General features: G+C 42.0%; 3 protein-coding genes across 3 annotated transcripts; all 3 read left to right on the top strand.

Moving 5' to 3' along the window:
* The first annotated feature begins 1,566 nt into the window (after positions 1-1,566).
* Positions 1,567-5,191, top strand: LOC133020328 (multiple inositol polyphosphate phosphatase 1-like). The gene is made up of 5 exons (XM_061086850.1): positions 1,567-2,209; positions 2,301-2,495; positions 3,062-3,159; positions 3,981-4,111; positions 4,723-5,191. The coding sequence occupies exons 1-5, from the start codon at positions 1,606-1,608 to the stop codon at positions 5,096-5,098; spliced, it is 1,404 nt and encodes a 467-aa protein (XP_060942833.1). The 5' UTR covers positions 1,567-1,605; the 3' UTR covers positions 5,099-5,191.
* Positions 5,192-5,548: 357 nt separating this feature from the next.
* Positions 5,549-12,392, top strand: LOC133020327 (multiple inositol polyphosphate phosphatase 1-like). Its single transcript, XM_061086848.1, has 5 exons — positions 5,549-6,205; positions 7,800-7,994; positions 8,973-9,070; positions 9,556-9,686; positions 11,660-12,392. The coding sequence occupies exons 1-5, from the start codon at positions 5,617-5,619 to the stop codon at positions 12,042-12,044; spliced, it is 1,398 nt and encodes a 465-aa protein (XP_060942831.1). The 5' UTR covers positions 5,549-5,616; the 3' UTR covers positions 12,045-12,392.
* A 1,164-nt stretch (positions 12,393-13,556) lies between these two features.
* LOC133020537 (bifunctional 3'-phosphoadenosine 5'-phosphosulfate synthase 2-like) lies at positions 13,557-24,150 on the top strand. Its single transcript, XM_061087128.1, has 12 exons — positions 13,557-13,834; positions 16,108-16,222; positions 16,386-16,621; positions 16,749-16,887; positions 17,073-17,191; positions 19,565-19,678; positions 20,040-20,151; positions 20,925-21,130; positions 21,311-21,446; positions 22,293-22,561; positions 22,645-22,874; positions 23,260-24,150. The coding sequence occupies exons 1-12, from the start codon at positions 13,808-13,810 to the stop codon at positions 23,399-23,401; spliced, it is 1,845 nt and encodes a 614-aa protein (XP_060943111.1). The 5' UTR covers positions 13,557-13,807; the 3' UTR covers positions 23,402-24,150.
* Positions 24,151-25,159: the final 1,009 nt, after the last annotated feature.

The raw sequence follows: 25,159 nt of genomic DNA, 5'->3' as shown, positions 1-25,159 counted from the left end.
AATAACACATGATCAACTCATGCGGTTGCAACTCCTCTGCTGATAAATGACTATGTTGTCTTGAGAAAAGCAGTGATGGATACGGATATTTATGGTCATCGTCCTAAATTAAAGTCCCGTGTGTATGGGTTAAAATTTCAGTCTGATGATCTTGAAGAACCTCTTGACATTTGAATACATTCTTGTAGTAATTCTACTCTTCATTCATGCTGCCTCTTCCCCTGATCAGCTCATACTCTCTGATGAGATATTATCATTATTCTTGGCCTATCTTGAATACCCACTGAGTACACTTTCTTCCGTTTTGTCTGACAGAGCATTCACTGTCTCTGTAGGTTACTTTCCACACTGAACTGATACGTGACCCCTTCAAGGATCAACAATGGATCCATTTCATTCATCTCTTAGGCTGTAATCTGAAAAAGCTTCTTATCTGCGTAAAGCACGTAACACCATTAAGACCCTCAACAGCACCGATTATTCATAGAAAAATACATGATTTTAAAAGTAAAATCCACAACCAAGAATGTACCATTTAATGTAACTGTTAAATGTGAACGTTATCCAGCTTTGAACCCGCTTTGCAATCAGCACAGAAAATATAAGTAAATGCAGCTGCAAAGCATTAGCATTAGAGTCAGATGATGAAACTTTGCAGACGCAACATCAGATCAGTGAGCTGGATTGATGCATAGATTTATGTATGTAATAAGATTTAATTGAGAATAAGTGGTTTTCAGAGACTGAGAGAACTATGCCTGCAATCGTGAATTTAGTTTTACATGACATCAACGTCTGCCGATGGGGGTTTGCATATGTTTCTCATCACCTTGACATCAACAGAAGTAAAATTAAACAACTAAATGCACATTGATACAATAGTGCATTGTGATATAAATGAGCATCCTGTAAAATAATTTTTACTTGTCAGTATACAACAAGTGGAGAGTTAGTAGTTCAGTGTGGAGTGTAATATAGATAATAGTAGTATGAATAATAGAAATATTAACCACAAACAACACTGCACTGCATTTTGTAGACACTGAAGCAGAAGCACAGACATAAATAAGGACATATGTGTTTAACTACCACATCCAAATCCTTATACATCTTCTCTGCTTCTCTCACTGGCATGAACACCTCCGTAGTGAATGTTTTATAATCGCTACTTGGATGTGAAAGCAGTTAGTGAAAACATCTGTGGCTGTTTTGATGAGTGTTTGTGTCTCTACGTCAGTGGCGTCAAACCAGAAAGTTGTGATGAAGAGTAGATATAACATGTGGCATCTGTACAAGACTGCATGTCTTCATGTAAAACAGCTTCACGGTGCCAAAGTAACATATTTAAATATATTAACCTAAAGTGATTTGTTTTACTGGAACTGTTCCGTTGCAAACAATGAATCAAGATTTATAACACAAGGAGCAGCTGGATGATGGTATGAGATTAAATATCTGACTTCTGTGAACACTCTTTTATGGGGGTCTTTTGAGGTTGTCAGTCAACATGTTTACATTCTAGGGTGAGCTGAGGAAACTGGGTTAAACAAACTGGACTCTGCTCACTCTGACGCACAGATGTTTTAGCTTTGGAAGCAGCTGCTTATGAAGCCTCGTCTTTGGTGCATCATGCTGGCTTTTCTTTGGAAATCCGCTGGCTCTTATTTCTTTACCATCTTGTGCTGTTTGCTCACCTACGTGTCTCTTGCAGATGATCCAAAAATACCGGCCATCGCCAAATACTTCAACACAAAAGGGAGGTATGAGGAAGTGAACAAGTATCTCAGAGAGGACAAACTCGCCGTCAACAGATCCATGTTACAACCTCCGTCCGCACAATGTCGTGAAATCTACCTGTTGGCCATAATAAGACACGGCACAAGATACCCGACGACCGGGAGCATCAAGGAGATTCAGCAGCTCTACGACATTGTCCTGCACAATGCCTCCGGCGAAGAGAGCTGGCTGCGTGAGATCAAGAGCCAGTGGACGATGTGGTACACCGAGGACATGGACGGCAGGCTCGTCCAGAAAGGAGTGAGCGACCTCAAGCATCTGGCCGTGAGGCTGTCAAAGCTCTTCCCCTCACTGGTTTCAGAGGAGAAGCTTCGAGGTGGATCCATCCAGTTCATCACCAGCTCAAAGCACAGATGTGTCAACAGCACCCTGTCCTTCAAGGCAGGACTGACAGAGCTGTGGGACATCAAAGGTATGACCATGACAAAAATGATGATGGTGATGTTGCTGTATGGATTTATGACTTAGCCACCTTTTCAGCTAAATCTTTTTTTTTATCCCAGATCAGGAGTTTGACCATGAAGTGGACGATTCTCTGATGAGGTTTTTTGACAAGTGCAGCAAGTTCGTGCAGGAAGTTGGTAACAACTCGTCAGCAGAGGCAGAGGTGCACAAGTTCAAGCAGGGACCAGAGATGAGGAGGGTCCAGGAGAAGATTGCAGGACGACTCGGCGTCCCGCACAGCCTCATCACACAAGGTCTTATCTCACTGTTAGAATGACCTCTTATGAGCTTAACATGTTAAGTGCATGTGCTCTACACATTTAGCCTTTTTCAAAAGGATCCATACGCTCAGTTGTACCCGGATTCTTAAATGCCTGCTCAAGACTATATGGTTTCAGACTTAAGGGCTAATTTCCCTTCATGAAATAGTAATAAAATCAGCCTTTTTACATCAAATTTAAGAAATGTAAAGTACTGGTAGTTGTGGTGTGAAAGACAGTGTGAAGAACAGCCCAGTGATCATTTCAGTCACAAGGTGGAGCTGTCTTCACATCTGGATGTAGTAAAGTCTCTGTCGTTTACCAGTTTATATTGAATTTTGTTATGCTAAATGTCACAATTATTAAGCAGCTAATGTCTACCTCACTGCTCCAGTTTTAGGACTGAGATAAAATACTTTTTGAGCAATAAAGTAAAATTGTTTTGGTGCTTAACGTTGGAAACTGCACTGTGACTTTTCTGGTATCCCAGATTATTAAGATGGCAGCAGTTCCTCTGTAACTTCACCACTTAACATGTTGTACCAACCTCTCTCCTGCAGATATGGCTGAAGCAGCATTTTACTTGTGTGCTTATGAATTTGCCATCAAGGAGGAGAACTCCCCGTGGTGTCAGCTCTTTGATGAGGAAGACGCAAAGGTAAATGAGCTTCACTGGAACATACATTTAGGGAATATTTGTGTTTGATTTTTTTTTTTTAATTTATGTTTATCCCAGTAAGGATGAATGGTATGTTTACCTGAACAATCCAAGGTTTTACAATTGAAGTTAATAATGACTCTTGTCTTTACAAATGTCCCTGTCAACATTAACCTGAATATGAAGCAGCGAAATGGAATTCAGCCATTTCATTTAAATTTGAACCTGTATTAAACATTTCTGAAACAGCCCTGAATTTATAAATACAAAAATGCTTTGGAAACAAATGTATGTCCGATTCCAATGCGATGGGTTTGTTTATTTATAGAGCTTATTGTCACCAATTGCACAACAGGATGTTTTTCTATTTAAGAAAATATTGTTTAGATTTTCCACAAAAAAGTCCTGAGGACTTTACAGATGGAAAAGAAGAAACAGAGACGTGGTGAAAAGAAGCAGCATCCCTATCATCTGCAGGGTTAGTGTGAGGGTTATATTTAGATTTAGGTTGCTTTGTCATCGAGTCACAACAGCAGCACTTAAGATAACCAGAGAGGGACTTCAGCTGATCTGATTTAGGTCAACCCGGGGCACATGAAAGTACAGAAACAACACAAAGCAATAAATAGCCTCAAATCATCTCCATATCCCACTGTTTGTTTCTAAGGAAGGAAGGAGGCCTTATTCTCATAAGAAAGAGTGTTTTGTGTCTCCTGTTACAGGCTGACCTAAAGCTCAGGCAGCCTGAAATGCCACCTCACGTAAACCAAAAGTATAAAGCCCGTCAACATACAGGCTAACTTTGAAATGTGCACTAACAGGTTATGGAGTATGCAAGTGACCTGAGGGAATTCTGGAAAAGAGGCCATGGTTATGATATTAACAGAAAGTCGAGCTGCATTCTCTTCCAAGATGTGTTCCGCCGACTGAACCATGCAGCCACCGCTAATGAGTAAGTGATATTTAAAAGATGGAATGTAGGTTTTACAAGCTGAAGATCTTGACGAAAGCCCTTCAGTGGAATCACTGGTTTTATCAGTTTGGCCCGACCATCTTAGTTTGTGTCCCACAGACGTATAAAATATGTGAAGACATTACACATCCCCAAAAGTGAATCCAAAGCGTCTCCATTGCCCCTTTGGCGACTAGGTGCTATAAAGGTTATACAGCCTACCTCCTCCACGTCAGTGGATGGGAAATGGACCACACTAAAATGTTTAAGTTCATGTCAGATACAATTTTCTCAAAGCTTGTATCTGGAATTTTATGTAATTCTGATCACATGCATGTTCAAGTTGGCAAGTTGGCCACAAGACAGCAGCACTTGTATCAGGGATATTTTGGCTTCATTTCTGGATTGTGGGAGGAAGTGGAATCATGTCTTCCATCTTTGTATACACTTTTAATAATGCCAATAATGCCATATAAACATACAGACTGAATAATATGGAAGGCTTATATTTGACAGTGTAACAGTAAACTTTATGATGAATAACTACAAAATACCCAAATACTCCCTCATTAAAGCAGTAGCAATCAATTGTGACCCCCTGTGTGTGTCAGGTCTGGTCAGCAGGTGACTGAAGCCGTGACAGTGCAGGTCGGTCATGCAGACACTCTCCTGCCTCTGCTCACCCTGCTGGGCTTCTTCAAGGACAGCGAAGCCCTGACATCAACCAACTATGCCTCTCAGAACCAACGCTCCTTCCGCACCAGCCACATGTTGCCGTACGCTGCTAACTTACTGCTGGTGCTGTACGACTGTGGCGGAGGCGACTTGAGACTGCAGCCGCTGCTCAACGAGAAGCCTGTGACCTTCCCTGGTTTGGAGGAGCAGCAGGCCTCCATGCCGCTCTATGAAGATGTCAAAGGGCACTACAGAGAACTGCTGCAAGGCTGCGACTTTGAGACAGAATGTCAGCCTCTTGCTGAACCTTAGGCTGACCGGATGGATTTATTAGTCTTTTAAAATGTTAGAGTCTGTGACACTTATGTAATTAACATTTTCTAAAGATTAAAGGTCCTGTTGTTACTTGTTTTCCGAGATGTGTTATTTCTATACACCAAAGCCGATTGAAGGCTCTGAATTATACAATAAACCTTTAATCAATTAGCCCATTAACACAATGAATGGCAGTTTCATAATATCCCGTTGTTGGCTGTAGCCTCACGTGTCCCTATGATGGAATAATAAAACCTTTCCCTGAGGTTTTCTGACAGTTCATGTCAGGCATTTAATGTATAGATCATGACGATATGGGGCAAACCTGAGTCTTTAGGCCAGTTCCCCACTGTGATGATCCAGCCCTGGTCAATGTTCAGAGTCCATCAGATTGTTATGTCACCCCAGGGAAAGTTATTTGCTGCTTATACAATCCTCTGCCCCGATTGGTTTGACGAGCCCACGTGATGGGTTTCGGTTCCGCACACAGACGTCCCCGGTTGTCCGGCTGAATCATGCCGATCTCTCCATGGAAACTAGTTGTTGTTTACCTCATCACCATTCATGGCTTCTCCTGCTGTGTTCGTAACGATGTGTTTCCAGAGGACAATCCACGAATCCCCGCGATCGCTAAATATTTCAGCACCAAAGGCAGGTATGAGGAAGTGAACCCGCACCTCATCCAGGACATCCTCGCCGTCAACAGATCTGTCCTCCAGCCTCCATTTCCACAATGTCGCGAAATTCACCTGACGGCCATAATCCGCCACGGCACCAGGTACCCGACGGCCAAGAACGTCAAGAAGATGCAGAAGCTGTACGAGCTGGTGAAGAGCAGAGCTTCCGGTCAGGAGAGCTGGCTGCGGGAGATCAAGAGCCAGTGGACGATGTGGTACACCGAGGACATGGACGGCAGGCTCGTCCAGAAAGGAGTGAGCGACCACAAGCATCTGGCCGTGAGGCTGTCAAAGCTCTTCCCCTCACTGGTTTCAGAGGAGAAGCTTCGAGGTGGATCCATCCAGTTTATCACCAGCTCGAAGCACAGATGTGTCAACAGCACCTTGTCCTTCAAGGCAGGACTCACAGAGCTGTGGGACATCAGAGGTAAGACCACAAGACCCTATACAGACACAAAACAACCCAAAATTGTTCAGTTCAGGATTTATTTCAACTGACTGAAAAATTATAACAACACTATATATTGTATAATTTTACAAATTTTGAACCCGAGATGCTGAGGTAAAAAAAGTATTGGACAAGTGAATCTGAACTTCTAGAGACAACAAAGAATCAACACAACAGATTAAATAAATGCCTCTTGATTCTACCTAAGAACACTAGACCTGCCACTAATAGACCAAATGAACCTTTTGTGTCTATTAGCTGTATTGTGTAACTGCCTGGATGTTTACCTGCCTGTATACCTGCCCGCCAGCTTGTCCACGCATCTACATGTAAGCCTGTTTATTTATCATTAGACTATCTTCACTGAATGGGCCTGCGGTTGTGTTTGCATTTGTTTCCAGCAGGGTGACAATACACCTGTAGGGTATCTTGTCTGTAGGGACGACAAAGTGAAGACACAACCCTGCTTGAAGTTGTACACATTAGCCAGTTTGTACAATACATATATAAAGACTCAACAGCTTCTAAGTTGTGTTGAGTCAGCACAAATGGCGTCTAAGGATTGGAATTGGCAATATATAGATATATAATATCTTTGCAAAAATTATATTGGCATTATAGTGAGTGGAAAACTGGGCCTGATTACCCAGGGTTCCATTTGGCGAGGTCCATTAAAAAACCTGAATTGTGTGCGTGAATATGCAGTAGTCCACGACACAGTGTTTGTTTTTGGTTGTGTTGGCTGAAAGTTGTTTTTGCATTTGCTTATATAATTGGTTGTGTTGTTTGTTTTTCCATCTCGACTTGTTTTAAATCTGTTTGTTTTGTTTACGTGGACGTTTGGACTAAGTAGACACGGCCAACCAATGATAGTCTATTTACCAACAGTTTTTGTTTAAACCAAATACTTCCAATATTTTCTTTAAGAAAAGTTAACCAATTGCTGCTTCGAGTTATGTATTTATGTGTAGATGTTGACACGAAGCAGGAAAGGGAAAACAAATGTGAATCGAAAAAGGAATACCTTTAAAAAATTACGTAAAATCACCTAATAAAAGCCCTCAAAAACCAAATTCATTTGCCTGAATAATAATCCTTACAATTTCAATAGGGCCTCACGTCTGTCAGTGCCTGTCAGTGCCTGTTAGTGCTTGGGCCCTCATAATAAAGACTGAACCGAGCTCCTGCAGGAGCAAGAGAGCGAGAGAGAGGTGCGCCGTGCGTAAAGCTGCACGTTGCACCAACCTCCGCTGCTCAAGTAACGAGCCAGTTTTGAGAATGTAAGAAGTAGAAAGTACAGATATTTGTGCTCAAATGTAGCAAGTTAAAAGTCGTCAGGAAAATAAATACTCAAGTAAAGTACAGATATGTGAAAAATCTACTTAAGTACAGTAACGAAGTATTTCTACTTTGTTACATCCCACCACTGGAAACAAGTAGCCCTTCGTACTACTCAGTACCTTCGAAGTAGCTCTCAGTCTAAAAAAGGTTGGTGACCCCTGCCCTAACCCTATCACTGTTTACCACTGGGATGAGTTTGGAATAACCTGTCTCCTCTTTTGTCTCCACCCAGATCAGGAGTTTGACCATGCAGTGAACGATGCGCTGATGAGGTTTTTTGACAAGTGCACCAGGTTTTTGGACGAGGTTGATAATAGCCCCACAGCCCTGGCAGAGATGGACAAGTTCAAGGAGGGACCAGAGATGAGGAGGGTCGGGCAGAAGATCGCAGACCGCCTCGGTGTCCCTTACAATACCGTCACAGCCGGTCAGTAATGGAGGAGGTTATCCTTATCCTTCATTTAGGCAAAACACCAATCACATCACTAAAGTATTGTACTGTGTGGCCGCCTGTCTCTCTCAGGTTCCAATCAAACTCCGGGGTGCCCTACACTGGTATATGGTTGTCTGCATGTTGTGGTAAATTGAAGAAACAGAGGTTTATGTGATCAGAATAACAATTAAATTAATGAAGTATAATAAGTGTTTGAACTAGACAGGGGCACATGATGACATAATAATGTAGGGCTGAGCAGATTCTGTAGATTAGCTTTGTAGTTTCCTAAACAAATTGACAATTATCAAAAATCTAAGAGAAATCCTGATTCATGGCAACCCATCCCTGGTGTTGTGTCTTTATGAGAGTCAGACCAAGAGGGACTTTGGGGTTTTAGATGCTGATACAAGGGAGAAAAACATTTCCAATATACCTGGTGATAAAAATATTTTTTAAAAGTGGCGATTACTCCTTAAATGTTGTTATTAAACCCTAATGACGAAGACAGATAATTGAGGCTTGATATTTAACAGGTTAGCCATTAAATGTCATATGAATGACTATAAAGAAAAAAGAAAAAAACAATATCTCTAGAACTTAAAGAACCTCCCAAAGAATTAACACTTCAGTTCCTCGATCAAGTGACCTGTCTAATAGGCATTAGCAATAAATGTATTCAATCATATGCACGGCATCTCATTGGTCATATTTCACAGTGGGTATCTGCACAGCAGATGGAGCTGTTTTCTAATATAAAACTATCAAAGCTCCCCCACCAAGTTAGTAATTAACTGAAATTCAGTCTGTGTTCAGTTCAATACAAAGTAGTTATTCTATTTTTAGGTCTCAGGAGGGAAAGGGTCGTCTCCCAGTGCTTTCTCTTATGTTTTTTTGGTGCCTTTTTTTTATGGTGCCTGGCCTTTCCTATCTCATTAATTATTAACATTTATTGCAACCTTTCTCCTGCAGACATGGCTGAAGCTGCCTTTTATATGTGTGCTTACGAGTTTGCCATCAAGACCGTGAACTCCCCCTGGTGTCGGCTCTTTGACGAGGTCGATGCACAGGTACGGGCCCTCTCACTGATTTAATCCTTTTAATTTTTGACATTGCATGTGAGAAGCAATGCCACCAGAGAAACCGTAGTAGAGTCAAAACGTTGAATATATTTAACTTTTTGTATATTGGTTAACCTGAATTTATAGTAGCTGAGCTTGAAATGGGGCTATAAATTGACTTCTCTTGTTTTTCCCATACAGATTTAGATCAGCTGTCCTACTAAGTTAACTAAAGAATCCTATATTACTTGCTAGCTGTTCTAGACAACTTGTATAAGATAACGCGTTATCTGCTTTGCTCCGGTGTCCATTCACCGTGGAAACAATTTGACATGATACACATCACAAAGAGAGTTTTGTATCCTTTGTTACTGCCTGACCAAGCACTCAGGTTACATGAAATCCTTACACAGGGACAGACTGGCATATTAGTCTTTATATAAAGCCCCCTTCACACCCAGACTAGCACCAATTTATCCTCTCTGCTTCAACAGGTTATGGAGTATACAAATGATCTGAAGCAATTCTGGAAAAGAAGCTATGGCTATGATATTAACAGCAAGTCGAGCTGCATTCTCTTCCATGATGTATTCAGTCGACTGGACAAAGCTGCCAATGAGAACCAGTGAGTAAAACTTCACTTCTCTCCTTCATGAAAATAAATGGTTGTGTTTTTTTTTACCCAGACCTACAATGCATCAGCTGAAATTATGAATGGATCAACATTAAAGTAATCACCAACAGTTTTGTAATTCAATCAAGAAAAAACACCAAACCTACTCTGGTTCCATTCTTTCCAATGGATGTGCTGTTGTTGTAAATGTAATACATTCGTGTTTCTAACTGTCACTTGGACAAAACAAGACACTTGTGCTGCTCTCAGATCTGTACTTAAGTTAGTAAATTTTCAGAAATTTTGTCAGGAGGGAGAAGGGGTCGGTGATATTGCCTAGAAAATAATATCACGGTATTAAAAAGACATTTGCAATAACGATATTTATGACAATATTTATAAAAAAGAATACTGAAGGTTGAATCTGTGACTGGGCTTGGAGGCAGCAGCATTTATTAGTGCAAACTACATTAAGGGCATTTTCCATCCTTGTTGTTCAGGCTGAATTTGGCCTATTTCAACTTGAGCATCCCCGAGTGCTCACTGCCGCTTCAACTTGCACTGTCTAGTCAATCCAGGGGTCCTTCACACCTCTCTGAAGATAAGATATTCTTATCAAAGATTCCTCCCACCGTGCTGGCTGCACTTTCCATCATCAGGTTTAAAACAGGTAGAATCAACAATTTATTATTTATGATAACCTAATATGTGCAATAGACAAATTAAAACACATCAATAGCATATTTTAAAAAATGGGAAGGGATATTTAATAACTAAAGGCAAGAATTATTTCCCATGGAAACATGACCTATGACAAAAATTGTTTTGGGACTGCCTGCTATTATTAATAGGCCTGGGAGTGCAGGTTATAATAGAGAGGATTCTGAGTTTGGGATTTGTTCTATCTTGATTTTTTTATGAAAGTGCTCCTAAAAATAAATAACGTTTAAATTTCTTAACAACAGCAATGTACAGACGATGGGCAAATCACGACGGTCTGGTCCAGTCATTGTGAGTGTGGCCTTTACAACATTGGCACTGCTGTCTGTTGTAACACACTGTTTGTCCTCTTCCACGATTTAAGAAACTCCCTTTAACCACTCGCACTGTTTTCACCTGTGTGATCCAACTGCAGGAGTTGTGCAGCTTCCAGTCGACGGTGTGTTTTTCACTTCAAGTGGTGAAACAATTCCACTTTTCCTGCTCCCCCTAGTAAAATGTGCATAGAATGGCATGTGTTGGACACGAAACAGAAAGAATATAGATATCTCAGGTTGAAAAAGAGGGGCCGTACACGTAGAAGACATTCAAGATGACAACCTGATCAGACAACAGGGGCTCGATGTGTTGTTAATTAAAACACATGATTTCCACAGCAGAATTGATGGTATTTGTTAAGCAGGCGCCATTCCTCATGTCAGTGTTCTGGGAATGTTCCGGTAGTTTTCAATGCATCTGACGTGTATAATCCAACCCTTGTTTTTCTGGAGTTACTGGGGTTACTGAATTCTAAAACTGTCTTTGGAGATCTTACCTTCAACTTTGGGAACCATGTCATTGACATTTTTTCAATATTGTCTACGATTTCATAGACAACAGAGAAAATAAAGATTAAACCGTGATGAAAATAAGTAGTAATGCAGTCGTAATTATACGTTTTTTAAATCTTGCCGGCACCTTCAGTACCTTAGCTTATCTGGACATGAAAGTTAACCTGAGGGCGAGACAAAATATAACTAGCCTAACCCAGACTTAAAAGGAATGTGAATAATGCACATCAGGTTCCATGGGCTCAGGGTCATGCGTTCATCAACAGACCGATGTCTTAACTTTTTGACGATTAGAAAACCAAAAATATAAATATTGCCTAGAGCTTGGTTTCAGGTGGATCTGAGTCTTGTGTAATTGTTTACCTGACGTAACGACTCAAGCAGAGCCCATTCTGCGTTGGACCTGAGACTCATGCTGTCTGTGTTTTATGTCAGGTCTGGCCAGCAGGTGACTGAAGCCGTGACAGTGCAAGTCGGTCATGCTGAGACCCTCCTGCCACTGATCACTCTGCTGGGCTTCTTCAAGGACAGTGAAGCCCTGACATCAACCAACTACGCCACCCAGACCCAACGCTCCTTCCGCACCAGCCACATGTTGCCATACGCTGCTAACTTACTGCTGGTGCTGTACGACTGTGGCGGAGGCGACTTGAGACTGCAGCCGCTGCTCAATGAGAAGCCTGTGACCTTCCCTGGTTTGGCAGATCAGCAGGCCTCCCTGCCGCTCTATCAAGACGTCAAAGGGCACTACAGAGAACTGCTGCAAGGCTGTGACTTTGAGACCGAGTGTCAGCTGTTCAAACATCCTGCCGAGCTTTAGGCTGACAGGAGGAAATCTGTAAAACAAAGCATTGTATAGGCTTGATTGTGTTTTATCTGCAAGTGGAATGGAAATTGTGTCTCTCTTAGGCTGGATGCAAATCATGAACATATCACTTTTGGCCAAAGAAGCATTTTTCACTCCCGTGTCTGATGCATATGAAAAAGCAGATTGGTGACCATGATGCCAGCCCCGGACTATAGTTTCTGATGCAGTATTACAATTGCAGTACGGGTCATTTTTGCAAGTGTTCTTTCCATAGTTGCACAACTTGGAGCAGAAATTAAAGTTGTATTTTTGCAGTGAACCTATTTTATATGTTCTAGGTATAAATTATCTAAACCTTTATTCATCACTGTGCTATTTTCTCGTTCCTAAGGAAGCCTCCTGACACATTTCCTGAACAGAAGAATACAACTCATTACACTTTTGTGGTAAAACATGTTCTGCGGGATGGGTCCTTGTAATTAGTCCTTTCAGTCTAAATGCTAGGCTGTCATATAGACCTAACTCCGGTGACAGAACTTTGAATATTGAAAAATCTTGTTTTTTGGCCTAAGGTGTGAAGGGGAGTAGCAGGCCGGAGGAAAGAATTTACCATAGAAATTTGCTGTTATGCTGCAGGGTTTGACGCCTGAAAGAATCTACATGTAGATATTATTTACCCACATTTAGATATTATTTACCCACATGTAGATAGATAATATATATATACATTTTAGAAGATAGGACAGTATACTATTATATCCCTTGTACGTTTGAAGGTCTTCTGCACAATGTAAGTTACCAACTCACAGCAGATGTCAGCCGGTGTTCGGGACATATGTGTGCCTTAGTGTCTCAAACTTGAGGGTGAGCTCAGGCTAAAGGTAAATATGACATCTAGATATTATTTATGTACGTGTATAGCTCTACTAAATGAAGTGAATGATTTACCAACCAACCATAAAGCTGCCATGATAACCATTCAAAACTGGTAAAATATCAGTAAGTGTAACCCTTTGAGGAGATGATCTGTGTGGAGATAGTGTTTTATCAGCTTGGGTCTGTGTGAACACGGTTTGGACATCATTCACAGAATATTAACCTGAACTCCGGAGGTATTTTAAACTTGTTAAATATATATACTACATGGGGAAAGGGCTGATTAATGATCTCTAAAGCTAATTACAGTGTTGATATAAAACCACTGCTGCCCTCCAACCGTCACCTGTAAACTTTAAACCACTTTAGAGCTAACTTCATGGAGCTAACCTGACAGGGACGTGACGCTAGTGAACGTGTTTCTAACGGTTCGTTGCCCCGGTGACGTGCGGAGAGGAACCGGAGATTCAACTCCCGCTGCCCGGAGGAAGTGCTCCCGGGTTCCCGTGTGTTCTTCTATCAAGGTCCGGTAAAAGGCGGACTTTCCACTCAACCCCCGAAGTAGAGTATCGGTTCGTATCCGGCACGATATGCAGATTCCTGGAGGTCGGAGGAGGAGGAGGAGGAGAGGAGGAGGAGGAGGAGGAGGAGGAGGGAGGCCGGGCCAGCGGAATGCTACGTGTCTTGGAAGTCCCTATTAAAGCCCCTCCGTCCTCCTCTCACTAGCTCACAGAAAGTTTTAGGAAGTTCGACCCGGAGCGGGCAGACACCACCACCACCACCAGCAGCACCACCAGCAGCCTCCAGCCTCCACCCTCCAGCCTCCGCGTCCAGGCCCCGTGTGAGAGCGTGAAGCCTCCCGGTGTTCAGGAGTCCGTCGGCGGAGTCAACAACGCGAAATGTCCGGAGTGAAGAAGCCTCGCACGGTGAGTGGATCCGGGGACGGGACGAGGAGGGCGAAGTGTCACAAGTGTTTGCATGTCGGGGCTGTCACATCAGTGTCCTGGGAATAAATCTGTCTGTGCTCGACCGGGTTCTTACTTCTGAAGTCTGTTTTTTTTTTTTTCTCTTATTTTGAAAAGCTCAGATTTCTAGCCACCCCATGTCCACCCTGTCCTCGCCTCTGTCCCGCAGCACCAGGTGGGACGGCTTCACGCATGTCCTCGCTCTCTGAATGGGCCGGTTGTTACCTTCCTGTCCATGTCTGTCATTCACAGCATAGCGTGTTAGTGAGGGTAAGGGGAAGGGGGGGGGGGGGGGGGCTGTGAGATGAGATGATGCTGCACAGGAATGTTGCAACTCAAGTGGGAGAAGAAAAATGAAAATATTAAGAAGAATGTTCATCGTCATTTGCATGTGTTCTAAAAAAAAAAAAAAAAAAAAAAGCTCCATTCCAGCTGTGCAAGATTTTTGACCCTCACTTTTTAAAGTTGAATCGTACAAAATACCCTTTATACGTTTGTGCACTGTCCAATGCTCCACGATGAATTCAAACGCCTAAGTAAACTTGTCACTGGATTATTTCAGACAACAATAGACTAATTGCAGCTGTGACTAATCTTTAGTCGCAGCCATTCAATCAACTGTAATTGAATCCTCACTATTTACTGTGTGGATGGTTTGGTTACCCAAAGTCTTGGTGCTGCTTTGACCCAAACTCCACGATTGAGTTGAGAAGTTTCAGGACACTTCATTCTCATGGTTTTATCTGTTGTGATTTCCGGAGAAAAAGGGGGATGTAGGCTGAATTGGGAGCCAGGGGCAAGTTCCACAAGGTCCTCCACATTAGTAACATGAGTTTATAGCACATTTCTTATGCAGGAATTCAGTTTAAAGTGATTTTAAACTGGTCAGACGACTTGAAAGACAGTAGAAATTTATATCTGGGATAGTTTAAAGGAAAGGGGGGGGGGTGTATTTTTGTTTAATGTGTCTTCTGTGCTTGTCAGAAAAGAGCTGTGTGTCTACCACAAACTGACATCGTGCAGGAGGGTATTTGCACAAACATGAACTATGCGTCATTAGATTATTCCGTTCATCCTTCAGATTACCATGCGAAGAGAATTTTTTAAATATTTACTGGCTGTGTGTGTAAGGAACATGAATACCAGAGGCAGGGCAGATGTATGTGTATTTACAACCTTCTGTGTCTGTGACTGTCAAACATTTGTTCCAACTCATCGTTGGGATTTTTACTATTTTTTAATCCCTGAAATCTTATTGACCTCCTCCTCTAGGTCTCAAGCCATAAAGTTAAAGTGTGATTGTCACACTTCCTGGACTGAAACACACCTTTATGTGCGATGTGTCAAGGCCATGGAGTTTTACAGAAATGACATTGAATGTGCAAAACATTTTTTTTTAATGAAGCCACTAGATGGATGGAGGGGAAAAAGGGAGAGTGGGTGCAGAGGTCGAACCTGTGGGCATGAGGAGCACTGCCACATCATCGCTGGGCTGCAGGCAGCACACTGGACACATTGTGCCGTCAGTCGTCTCCCTCCCTCCATCCCTGCCATGCCGCCCTTCTCCACCCCTCCCCTGTGGAAGTCAATACAGCCCCATTCATCCACAGCCCGGCTCCACACAGTCACCATAGTCCTGCCATGCTTAGCCTAGCTCTAAGTTAAATGTGGTAGTTTGCATGAAGCAGCATAAAGTCTTGTCTGAGAGCGAAAATCTTGCTGGATGAAGGAATAGCGTTTTTTTTTCTGTAGATGGATGATGTGTTAATAAGCAGAAGTATGTATTCTCAACACCGGATGCATCTCAGCCACAGTGGCCACTTGTCATCAGTCTTTAGGTGGAGCTCAGCTACTGGGCAAACCTATCAGATGTAACCTTGGCTCATCTCGCCGAAACCATTGTTGTGTCTTACCATATCTCAGTGTCATAAGTGTGCCCTCTTGCAGATATATGTTTTTGATCTGACTTCCTAACGCAAGCTTGGGTCCTTCAAATACTGCTGTATAGAGAAAAGGGGACTCTGTATCATAACACAGATCTGTGGTGGGTTTAGATAATATTCCTCTGGCTTCACTTTACGTACTAGGCACAACAAAATAAGCACAGTGACCTTATTTATTGCAGCATCTCAGTTACTGTTTGCCTGTTTTCTCAGTCAAGCTATCCGTATTATTTGTAATTACCAAGAGAATATTGGGTTTGCCTCTGTCTGAGTCTTGTTCTTCTGTTTCAGGACCTCAACAGGTCAACCAACGTGTCGTACCAGGCCCACCATGTCAGTCGGAGCAAGAGGGGGCAGGTTGTGGGCACCAGGGGCGGCTTCAGAGGCTGCACCATCTGGCTCACAGGTAAATCTCCATAGTCTTAAATGAGATCCACCCACTGGTCCTGAGGACATTTCTCTGCCACTCAGGAACCATATAATGAATAATCATTTGATCTGATGTGTGATATTTAAAACACACTGCAAAACCGTCACACTTATATGACTTTATTGAATTTCCCCACTAGGTTTGTCTGGTGCCGGGAAGACCACCATCAGCTTTGCCCTGGAAGAGTATCTCTTGTCCCACGCCATTCCCTGCTACTCTCTGGACGGAGACAACATTCGCCATGGCCTGAACAAAAATCTGGGCTTCTCCGCTGAAGACCGCGAGGAAAACATCCGCCGCGTGGCCGAGGTGGCCAAACTATTTGCTGATGCTGGGCTCGTTTGCATCACCAGTTTCATCTCTCCTTTTGCCAAGGTCAGAAAACCTCAAGAGTTACCGTCATGGGATGGTGCATATAAGATTTCCAAAGTATCAGCAGTCAGAAATGAAACCCTTGACGTTGTATTTAATTGAAATATACGATCTACTTTCTCATCCACAGGATCGTGCTGAGGCGCGGAAGATCCATCTGGCCGCCGGACTTCCCTTTTTCGAGGTGTTCATCCACGCTTCCCTTGAGGTGTGTGAGGGCAGGGATGTGAAAGGACTCTACAAGAAGGCTCGTGCTGGAGAAATTAAAGGTGTGTGTGATCGTTCTGCCAGTTTTTAACATACTGGCACTTAATCTGCAAATAACGAGATGCCAAGCCCTTTTAACAAATATGTACGGTAGTTCTCTTCATGATGTGGTTTCTGCTGTGTTTGATACAAATGATTATGGATTTGTCCTTGATAGTTGTTTCCATGGTTTCACATGTGTTGTTAGGTTTCACTGGGATCGATTCAAATTATGAGCCGCCTGATGCACCAGAGCTCGTATTGAAAACCGGAGAGCTCTCGGTGAACGAGTGCCTCCGCCATGTGTTGGATCTGCTCAAGGAACAGGTGGGTGTCACAAGACAAGACGGTCAAAAGCACCAACAAAATGTGTCCACATTTATAAATACCAGACAGACTTGCTTCTCTGCCCCTACGGTCACAAACAAGTAACCCCTGAAGATGATTAATTATTCTGTCCTCTGTAAAAGGCAAAGGTTTCATATGTGTGCAAAGGTCCCATTAATGGTTCTGTCAATATCAAATACAAATAGCCTCTAGGCGTTGGCACTCTGAGTAATACATCGCCATCTTAGGCTGCTTTATGCTGCTTGGCACTGGCAAGTTCAGTGTGGTCAAGGGTGAGCCGAGGTGGCTGGCTTGCCAAAACCAAAAAAGTGATCGTAGATTCTGAATGGGCACAAGATCTTTTTATCTGTTTAGACAATAATCATAAGACTTTCACAAAAAAATTTGAGAAGTTTCTATGAAATAACCAGACTCAGAGAACTTCATGGGAACAGTGAGATGATGTTTAGTTACTCACTTCAACTGACTCACAGTGGTGATTGTGGATCATTGCAGCAGAAAGAAAGAATGAATCAGCTGGGGAAAGGAACCACCACACCCGCTCACCAAGCACTTTACCAGGAGGGCCTAAGTAACGCTGGGCAGACGTCCTCATCTCTTTGTGGCTCAGATTCCACAAAATGTTGGAAACTTTCCTCTGAGAATCTGCTCACTGTTGGCATGACAACATCATTCAAGCTGCCAGTCTGCTCTCCGACCCAATGACTGTAGACGAAGATGGATGACGCATCTCTGCTTCCTCCCACTTTACAAAAATTAAGCTTTAATATCCCTGATGCGACAGCTGCCACCTTGCACTGATGACATCTTATATGATATAGATAGACAAATCTCGAGTCGGGCTCAGCTGTCAATCATAAAGTGTCACTGAGATTCTTTTCCACACATTCTAATATTTGATGTGAGCATTAACTGATCTCCTGACCTGTTTCTGCATCATGCTGCTGCCACATGGTTTGCTGTTTGAAAATTGAGTGAGTGAGCAGGTGTCAAGGTGTTCCTAATAAAGCGCAGTAAGAGTGAAGGCATACACTCCAAACCTAAACATATGTTATTTAAATAAAGTTTCTGTTTACACAAACATTTTTATGTATTCTGTTGCACAGATACAGACACAGTGTTTTATTGATGTTTTTAATTATATATCACTGGATTAAATTTCTATAATTGTGTTACAACCAAACGACAAAAAGTAAATCAATTTGAATAACTCTTATTGAAGATAATACAGCTATATTCTGGCTGTACAAATACGTTTGAAGGGCGAAAAGAAGCCTTGGGCTGCCACGACTCATGTGTTTACTAAGCAAATAAGCTTAAGGTTATATTTGAAATTACCATTGCTGTCTTCAAGGAGTTCTATGAATTCAGCCTTTTTTAACCTTGTTTTTCGTGTTTAACCAAGGCCCATAGGCAAATTTACAGAACTTAACTATGCTTAAAAAAAGTCCTGTTTTATCCTGTAAAACAAGTGTAAGAAGTTTGGTTTGTGGAAGGAGGGCAACAGGGAATATTAGCGTCTTTGAGGGAGATCTGGGCAAAGGAATAAAGCTGATGAGCAGTGCAGAAAGTTCATCACCATATCTGAGCTGTCCTTGCAAAATGATCATTTGATTTCACCAAGTCACAGTGGCCACATACCAACAGTCTTCATGTGGAGCTGCTTTATTGGAGAAATATATCTAAACCTTGGGTTGTATTGCCAAAACCATTGTTGTGTCTTTACTATATGTCCTTTAAGAGTCAGAGTGCCCTCAACCTTGGGTATTATGAGTACTGCAATAGAGAAAAGGGGACTAAACAATATAATCATTCTGACTTTTAGTCCCACTCATTAAGTACCTCGAACTGACAGCCTGAGGATAAATATGCTTCAGAACAAGTCAAACGGGCAACTTAATTGCTCCGTTTATATAGTATCTGTCCCTGCCTGTCTGTGGGAATTTGTACAAAATAACTACACTAAACATATGGTAGACATCTGCTGATAATAGAGAGACAATCTAAAGCTCGTATTGACCAGATCATTTATATCATATGATGAATAACCTCATGGATGAAAATGTATTATTAATGTGTGACCATTTAGGGATTCACTTATTCTTATATTTGAATATATACAAACTACTTCTGCTACCATTTTCATAATCAATCATTTGAGCCCGTTATTTTTTGCAGAAATCCAATAACTTCCTGATGACATACATTACAAAGGCAATTTGAACCTGTCATGTGGGGCTCTGAGAAATCGTGATGACCTGTTTTCACTATTTTTGTCCACCTTTCAGAGACCAAACAATGAATAAAGAAATGAATAATCTGATTAATATTCCCTTTTCTCCCTGTACATAGAGCATTGTACCGAGCGAGTTCATGGAGGAGGTGAATGAACTCTTTGTTACGGAGAACAAGCTGAGTCTTGCTGTGGCTGATGCAAGCATGCTCCCCACCATCAGCATCACCAAGGTAACACACCACTCCAGCATGTAGGCTTCTTTTTTATCACACTGCAAATGGACAAGGGGGTCAATACTGAACATGGTTCATGATGAGACCATAAACACCCCCCCCCCCCCCCCTTAGGACCCTGTGTTCTAATGAACTGTTCTGACTTCCCTGGGCACTAATAAAGACATAAAAGCCTGCCATCCATACAGCAGACACACACACACTCACACGATTTCTACTCAAGTTACCTGGAGGTGAATGAAGATTTCCACCAAAATAAGTTTTGTTGTCTCCCAAAGCTTAGAGAGAGATTACCACTTTTTAAATGTTGTTCAAGTCATTTCACTATCCCCTTCTTGTTTTTATTCTTTGTCCACAGCTGGATCTGCAGTGGGTGCAGGTTTTGGCTGAGGGCTGGGCCAGTCCCCTGAAAGGCTTCATGACAGAGAGAGAGTTCCTCCAGGTGTTACACTTTGGAAGCCTATTGGATGGTAAGAGACGAAGAAATATTTACTCTTCCTATAAACTGCCTGCACGTTACTTTGATACCAGCCTGGTTTACAAGGGGTTGTCGACCTTTGGTCCTTTTCGTTTTCTAGAACTGAAGTGATATCAGAATAGATGAAAGGATGAGTGATTAGTGTGTTTTATGAATGTTTCATCCCACAGGATTACACCAGTACATTTATTCAAATAAAGACTTCTCACAGCAATTAGAAAAACAAATAATTTCTGCAAACTGGTTTGTCTTAATGTCCCATTAGCAAATATTAGACTTGTGTGAATATGTGTGAATATGTGTGAACATGTGTGAACATGTGTGAACATGTGTTGTGTCAAGAAATACAGTTAAAAGCTTCCATTACAGTACATTGTCTTCCGGCAATTTGCGAAGTGTGTATTTAAAATAATAAATTCTATTATTTTTGACGTTAACTGTCAATCTCTTTTTTAAAAATGTCATGTTTCAGTTGTATATATATATATTTCCTTTACCAATACATGTAAATTGCCTTTTCTATTCTGTTCAAATTAATTGTGCCCCTTGACAATCTTACCTGGTAACCCCTGGCAACTGTAGAAGTAACCCCTGGAGTAAAAGCACCCATTTTTGGGAATCTGACTCCTCATCCTAACACAAATTATACATCCTAGATTTTTTTGGGACGTTAATCGTAATTAATTCCTTCTTGTAGATAACATATCAGAAATAATGTTTGCATCAGTTCACTGGTTGCGATCTCTGCATCCTCTTCTGTCTCAGATGGGACCATCAACTTGTCCGTCCCCATCGTGCTGCCCGTCAGCACTGAGGTCAAGCAGGAGCTGGACGGCTGTGCGGCAGTCGCTCTGGAGTACCAGGGCCTGCGAGTGGCTATTCTCAGGAAACCAGAGTTCTACGTACATCGCAAGGAGGAACGCTGTGCCAGACAGTGGGGCACCACTTGTCCACAGCACCCGTACATTAAGGTAATAAGACATTTATCACAGGTCTTTGAAGCACACAGTTTTAATATCAGTGTCTGCCACATGATTACGCAGCTCGTGGCAGGATCTGAGCGCCTGTTCCTTTTGTCAATATTGAACTGTAACAAACTAATTGAAATTACAGGTAAAACATTTTTAATTTCTATTGATCATCTTGTGCAGATGGTTATGGAGGGAGGTGATTGGCTGGTGGGCGGCCACCTGGAGGTGATGGAGCGAATCAAGTGGAACGATGGACTGGACCAGTACCGACTTACTCCACAGGAGCTCAAGCAGAGGTTCAAAGAGATGAAAGCAGGTTAGAAACTGTATTACTCACAAAACGACGTGATGATAAAGATTAAAGAATTAAATTACATATAATCTGTTAATGTAAGTCGCTAAATATGAGACACATATACTTTAAACATCACAGCGAGGAGAAAACGTAAATAAACCATACAATGAAAGCAACATTTTGAGCAGTTAACCATTTCTCTTTCAGAAGAACTTGACAAAAGGACCAGATGCAAATATAAAATGGTAAATTTAAGCTGCATGCTGCTGTTTGTGGTTCGTGGTCAGTGGAGACAAAGAACAGTATCTGATTGAAGAGCACTGAACCATAAAGTCTCACTCACTCTTTGACTTTGACGTCAATGCTGTGATCAAGATTGTGTCATTTATGGATCCGCACAGTGCAGTGTGTATTTTGGTTGTTTTTGTTTTGCAGTATTCTGAGCTGCTCCTGGGTTTTGGTACCGGTGCAAGCATGTTGTAATGAGCACTCAACAGACTCAGCTCCGTATGAAAAGTCCAGAACCAACAATATCCATCGCTCTACACTTTCCATCTTCCCGAACCTGTGTCTCATACACAAGTATATTAGTTTCTACTAAGGAACTTATTGGTTCACAAATGGTTCAAAAACGTAAACTTTTATTGTCAAAGTAGAGTGACTGATTTCCTGTAACAGCTGGACACTTGTTTGAGGTGAACGCTCCTCAAACAAGGAAGTAATGGACGCCACATTTATGAAACAAAGTCCATTGGAGTTATTTAAAAGGCATGATGAGCATGTTTGCTGTGACATGTATTACAATGCACCAATCATGTCATGTTCAAATACTGTAACACTGCTGCTCCTGCATGTTGTTCTCCGCAGATGCTGTATTTGCATTCCAGCTGCGTAACCCCGTCCACAACGGCCACGCCCTTCTGATGCAGGACACCAAGCGCCGTCTGCTCGAGCGAGGATACAAGAATCCAGTCCTCTTGCTGCACCCGCTGGGCGGCTGGACCAAAGATGATGACGTGCCTCTGGATTGGCGCATGAAGCAGCATGCTGCCGTGTTGGAGGAGGGAGTTCTGGACCCAGCAAACACCATTGTTGCCATCTTCCCCTCACCTATGATGTATGCTGGACCCACAGAGGTGAGAGGCTGTGTTGCAGTCACACACTGTTTCAGAGGTATGCGACTGAATATTAAACTGAATGTCTTCCGATTTCTCAACAGGTGCAGTGGCATTGTCGATCCAGAATGATTGCAGGGGCAAACTTTTACATTGTCGGCCGAGACCCTGCAGGCATGCCTCACCCAGAGACCAAACAGGACCTATATGAACCCACCCATGGAAGCAAGGTCCTCACCATGGCCCCGGGCCTCACCTCTGTGGAGATCATCCCCTTCAGGGTAGCCGCCTACAACAAGACTAAGAAAGCTATGGACTTTTACGACAAAGAGCGGTGAGTGACATGTCAATGTGGAAGCTTGAATGTGTTTAAGTGGTCTGCGCACAATTAAAAAAGACAAAGTGCAGTAGATCATAAGCGCTGCTACTTTACTCCACTTAGTAATTTTCCTAAATTAGAACAGGTCAGCACTTTTTTTGATTTCCTGCGAAATTCTGCTACAGCATTGCATAACATCCTCCTACACAAATCTTTTCAGCCAACACATGAATTCCATGAAACTGCAAACCATCTATAACTCCACATCCTGTCCTAGCAGACTGTAGTATAAATCCCTCATCAAAACTGTGAAATGTGTAAACATTGGAATATCTGAAGTTACCACAATGGTTCTCATACCGTCACTCTCTGACTCACTCTCTCCATCCTCGTCTCTTAGACACGCTGAGTTTGAGTTCATCTCCGGAACCAAGATGAGGAGCTTGGCTCGCAGCGGAGTGAACCCTCCTGAAGGTTTCATGGCCCCCCGGGCCTGGAAGGTGTTGGTGGATTACTACACCTCTCTTCACAAGGACAAGTAATCCCCACAAGGTTCAGATCCCCAGTCAGTAGAAGTATACAATAAAACCATACAGTGACTTTTTTAAAGGAGATAGGTACGCATTTTATCCTTCGTCTTAGGGGTGTTTTAGATTATTCTTATATCCTTCTTATATTTAGAGTGATAAATGTAGATTTCTATGAATAATGAGTAATTCTGACGGGAGCGGGCTGTTCAGTTAAAGCACTACATTTAAAAATTTCTATAAAAGTATGTGATTGATAATCCCATTTATGTTTAAAATAAGCATTTTAATTTAAAACTATGTATTTTGAAAAATTAGGGAGGGGGGAGGGAGTTTAGAAGCACTTCCCAATACATGGAAATCATTTTTTTTAATATTTAAATCTGAATAAACTTGATATGTAGATTTCACTCGTTTACGTCATGTTATGTCACGGTCCGTCAAGCTATTTCAATGGAAGTCACATGCGATTTCAGCATTACCTACGGTGCCTGTATATTTTACATGTATGGATGTTAATCAATTCATCAGGTTAAGGTTTCCTATTGTTGTGAAACACGACATTGATGTTTTTATAATGTGAAAGTGCCTTTCTCTCAAATGTCAACATTATAATTGAGGACTTGTTTGAAATGCCTCTTGAGATTTGTGTGATGTTACGAAGTGGGCTTGTGCATTCATGTAATTAAGGTCTGATTAAGGAAATTTCAATAAGTTTATAAAAATGCAGTAATAAAGAAAACGACTTTGTACTGTATGCTAAAGCAGGACTGGTTTTTTTTGTCTGTGAGATCTGTTCAGATATTTTTTTGTGTGTGCAACTGGTTGTGCAACATACCTCACATTGTTAACTTCTGTCTGTACAAAGTGGAGGTTATCAATTTTAGGTTAAGGGCTGAAGTCGACTGGGCAATGTGTCACTGTGCGTCCGAATAGAAAAAAGCACAAGGCTGCCATCTGGTGGCTAGATCTGGTACTAGGAAATAAACAAACAAAAAACTGCAGACAAAGTACATGAATGTTAAAAGGGCTCAGTCACTTTGTGTTTCTTGAATAGGGGGTAATATCAATAACTGCACCTGAGGCGATGAGTTCAGACTCCAAGGTTGTCCTGTTTTTCTATCAGTTGTCTGAAAACAGTCCAGATGTTGAGCTAAATGGAAAATGTGCTTCAACCAGTTGCAATAAACAGTGATGTTCTCTGAATTTGGGTAAAATCAACTTTGCCTTTGTTTTACATCGGGAAACACAGGCTGTGGCTCTGGACTGGCTTTACAATCTCGATCTTTTATAAGAGATTAAGCCGATCCCGAGGCGCTTTCAAATTACACTTAAGAGGTGGTTGAGTGAACTTGACGGACTGATTAATTTTGCCAGTCATTAAGCTTTAAGGGCTTACTTTGCCATGAGGTGAGTGCGCTTCCATGCGGAGAACCAGTCTCCCCTGTAAGAAGCAGATTCCTAATTAGCCTTACGTGGGATCAGATCATTTAATCTGCGATGTTCCAGGTAACCCCATTTAAATCTGCTGAACTGCAAACTCAGTAAAATCTGAAACTACTTTACATCCAGCACGTCACATCGCTGAGAAATGACCGAGATAGCTGCAGGTGTAAATGTCTTGTGACCTACAGGCCAAATATTTTAATGTATAGTAGAAACCCATTGTAACACCTCAAAATATGATGCAGGCCACAACCTATATAAGCACACAAGTCACAGCTGTACTGGTATTAGGGCTGGTGGGCAAGGCCTATTTAATATAATGTTCAT

Source organism: Limanda limanda, chromosome 15, assembly GCF_963576545.1.
Source record: "Limanda limanda chromosome 15, fLimLim1.1, whole genome shotgun sequence".
NCBI lineage: Eukaryota > Metazoa > Chordata > Actinopteri > Pleuronectiformes > Pleuronectidae > Limanda > Limanda limanda.
This window is presented reverse-complemented; position numbering and strand designations above follow the sequence as displayed.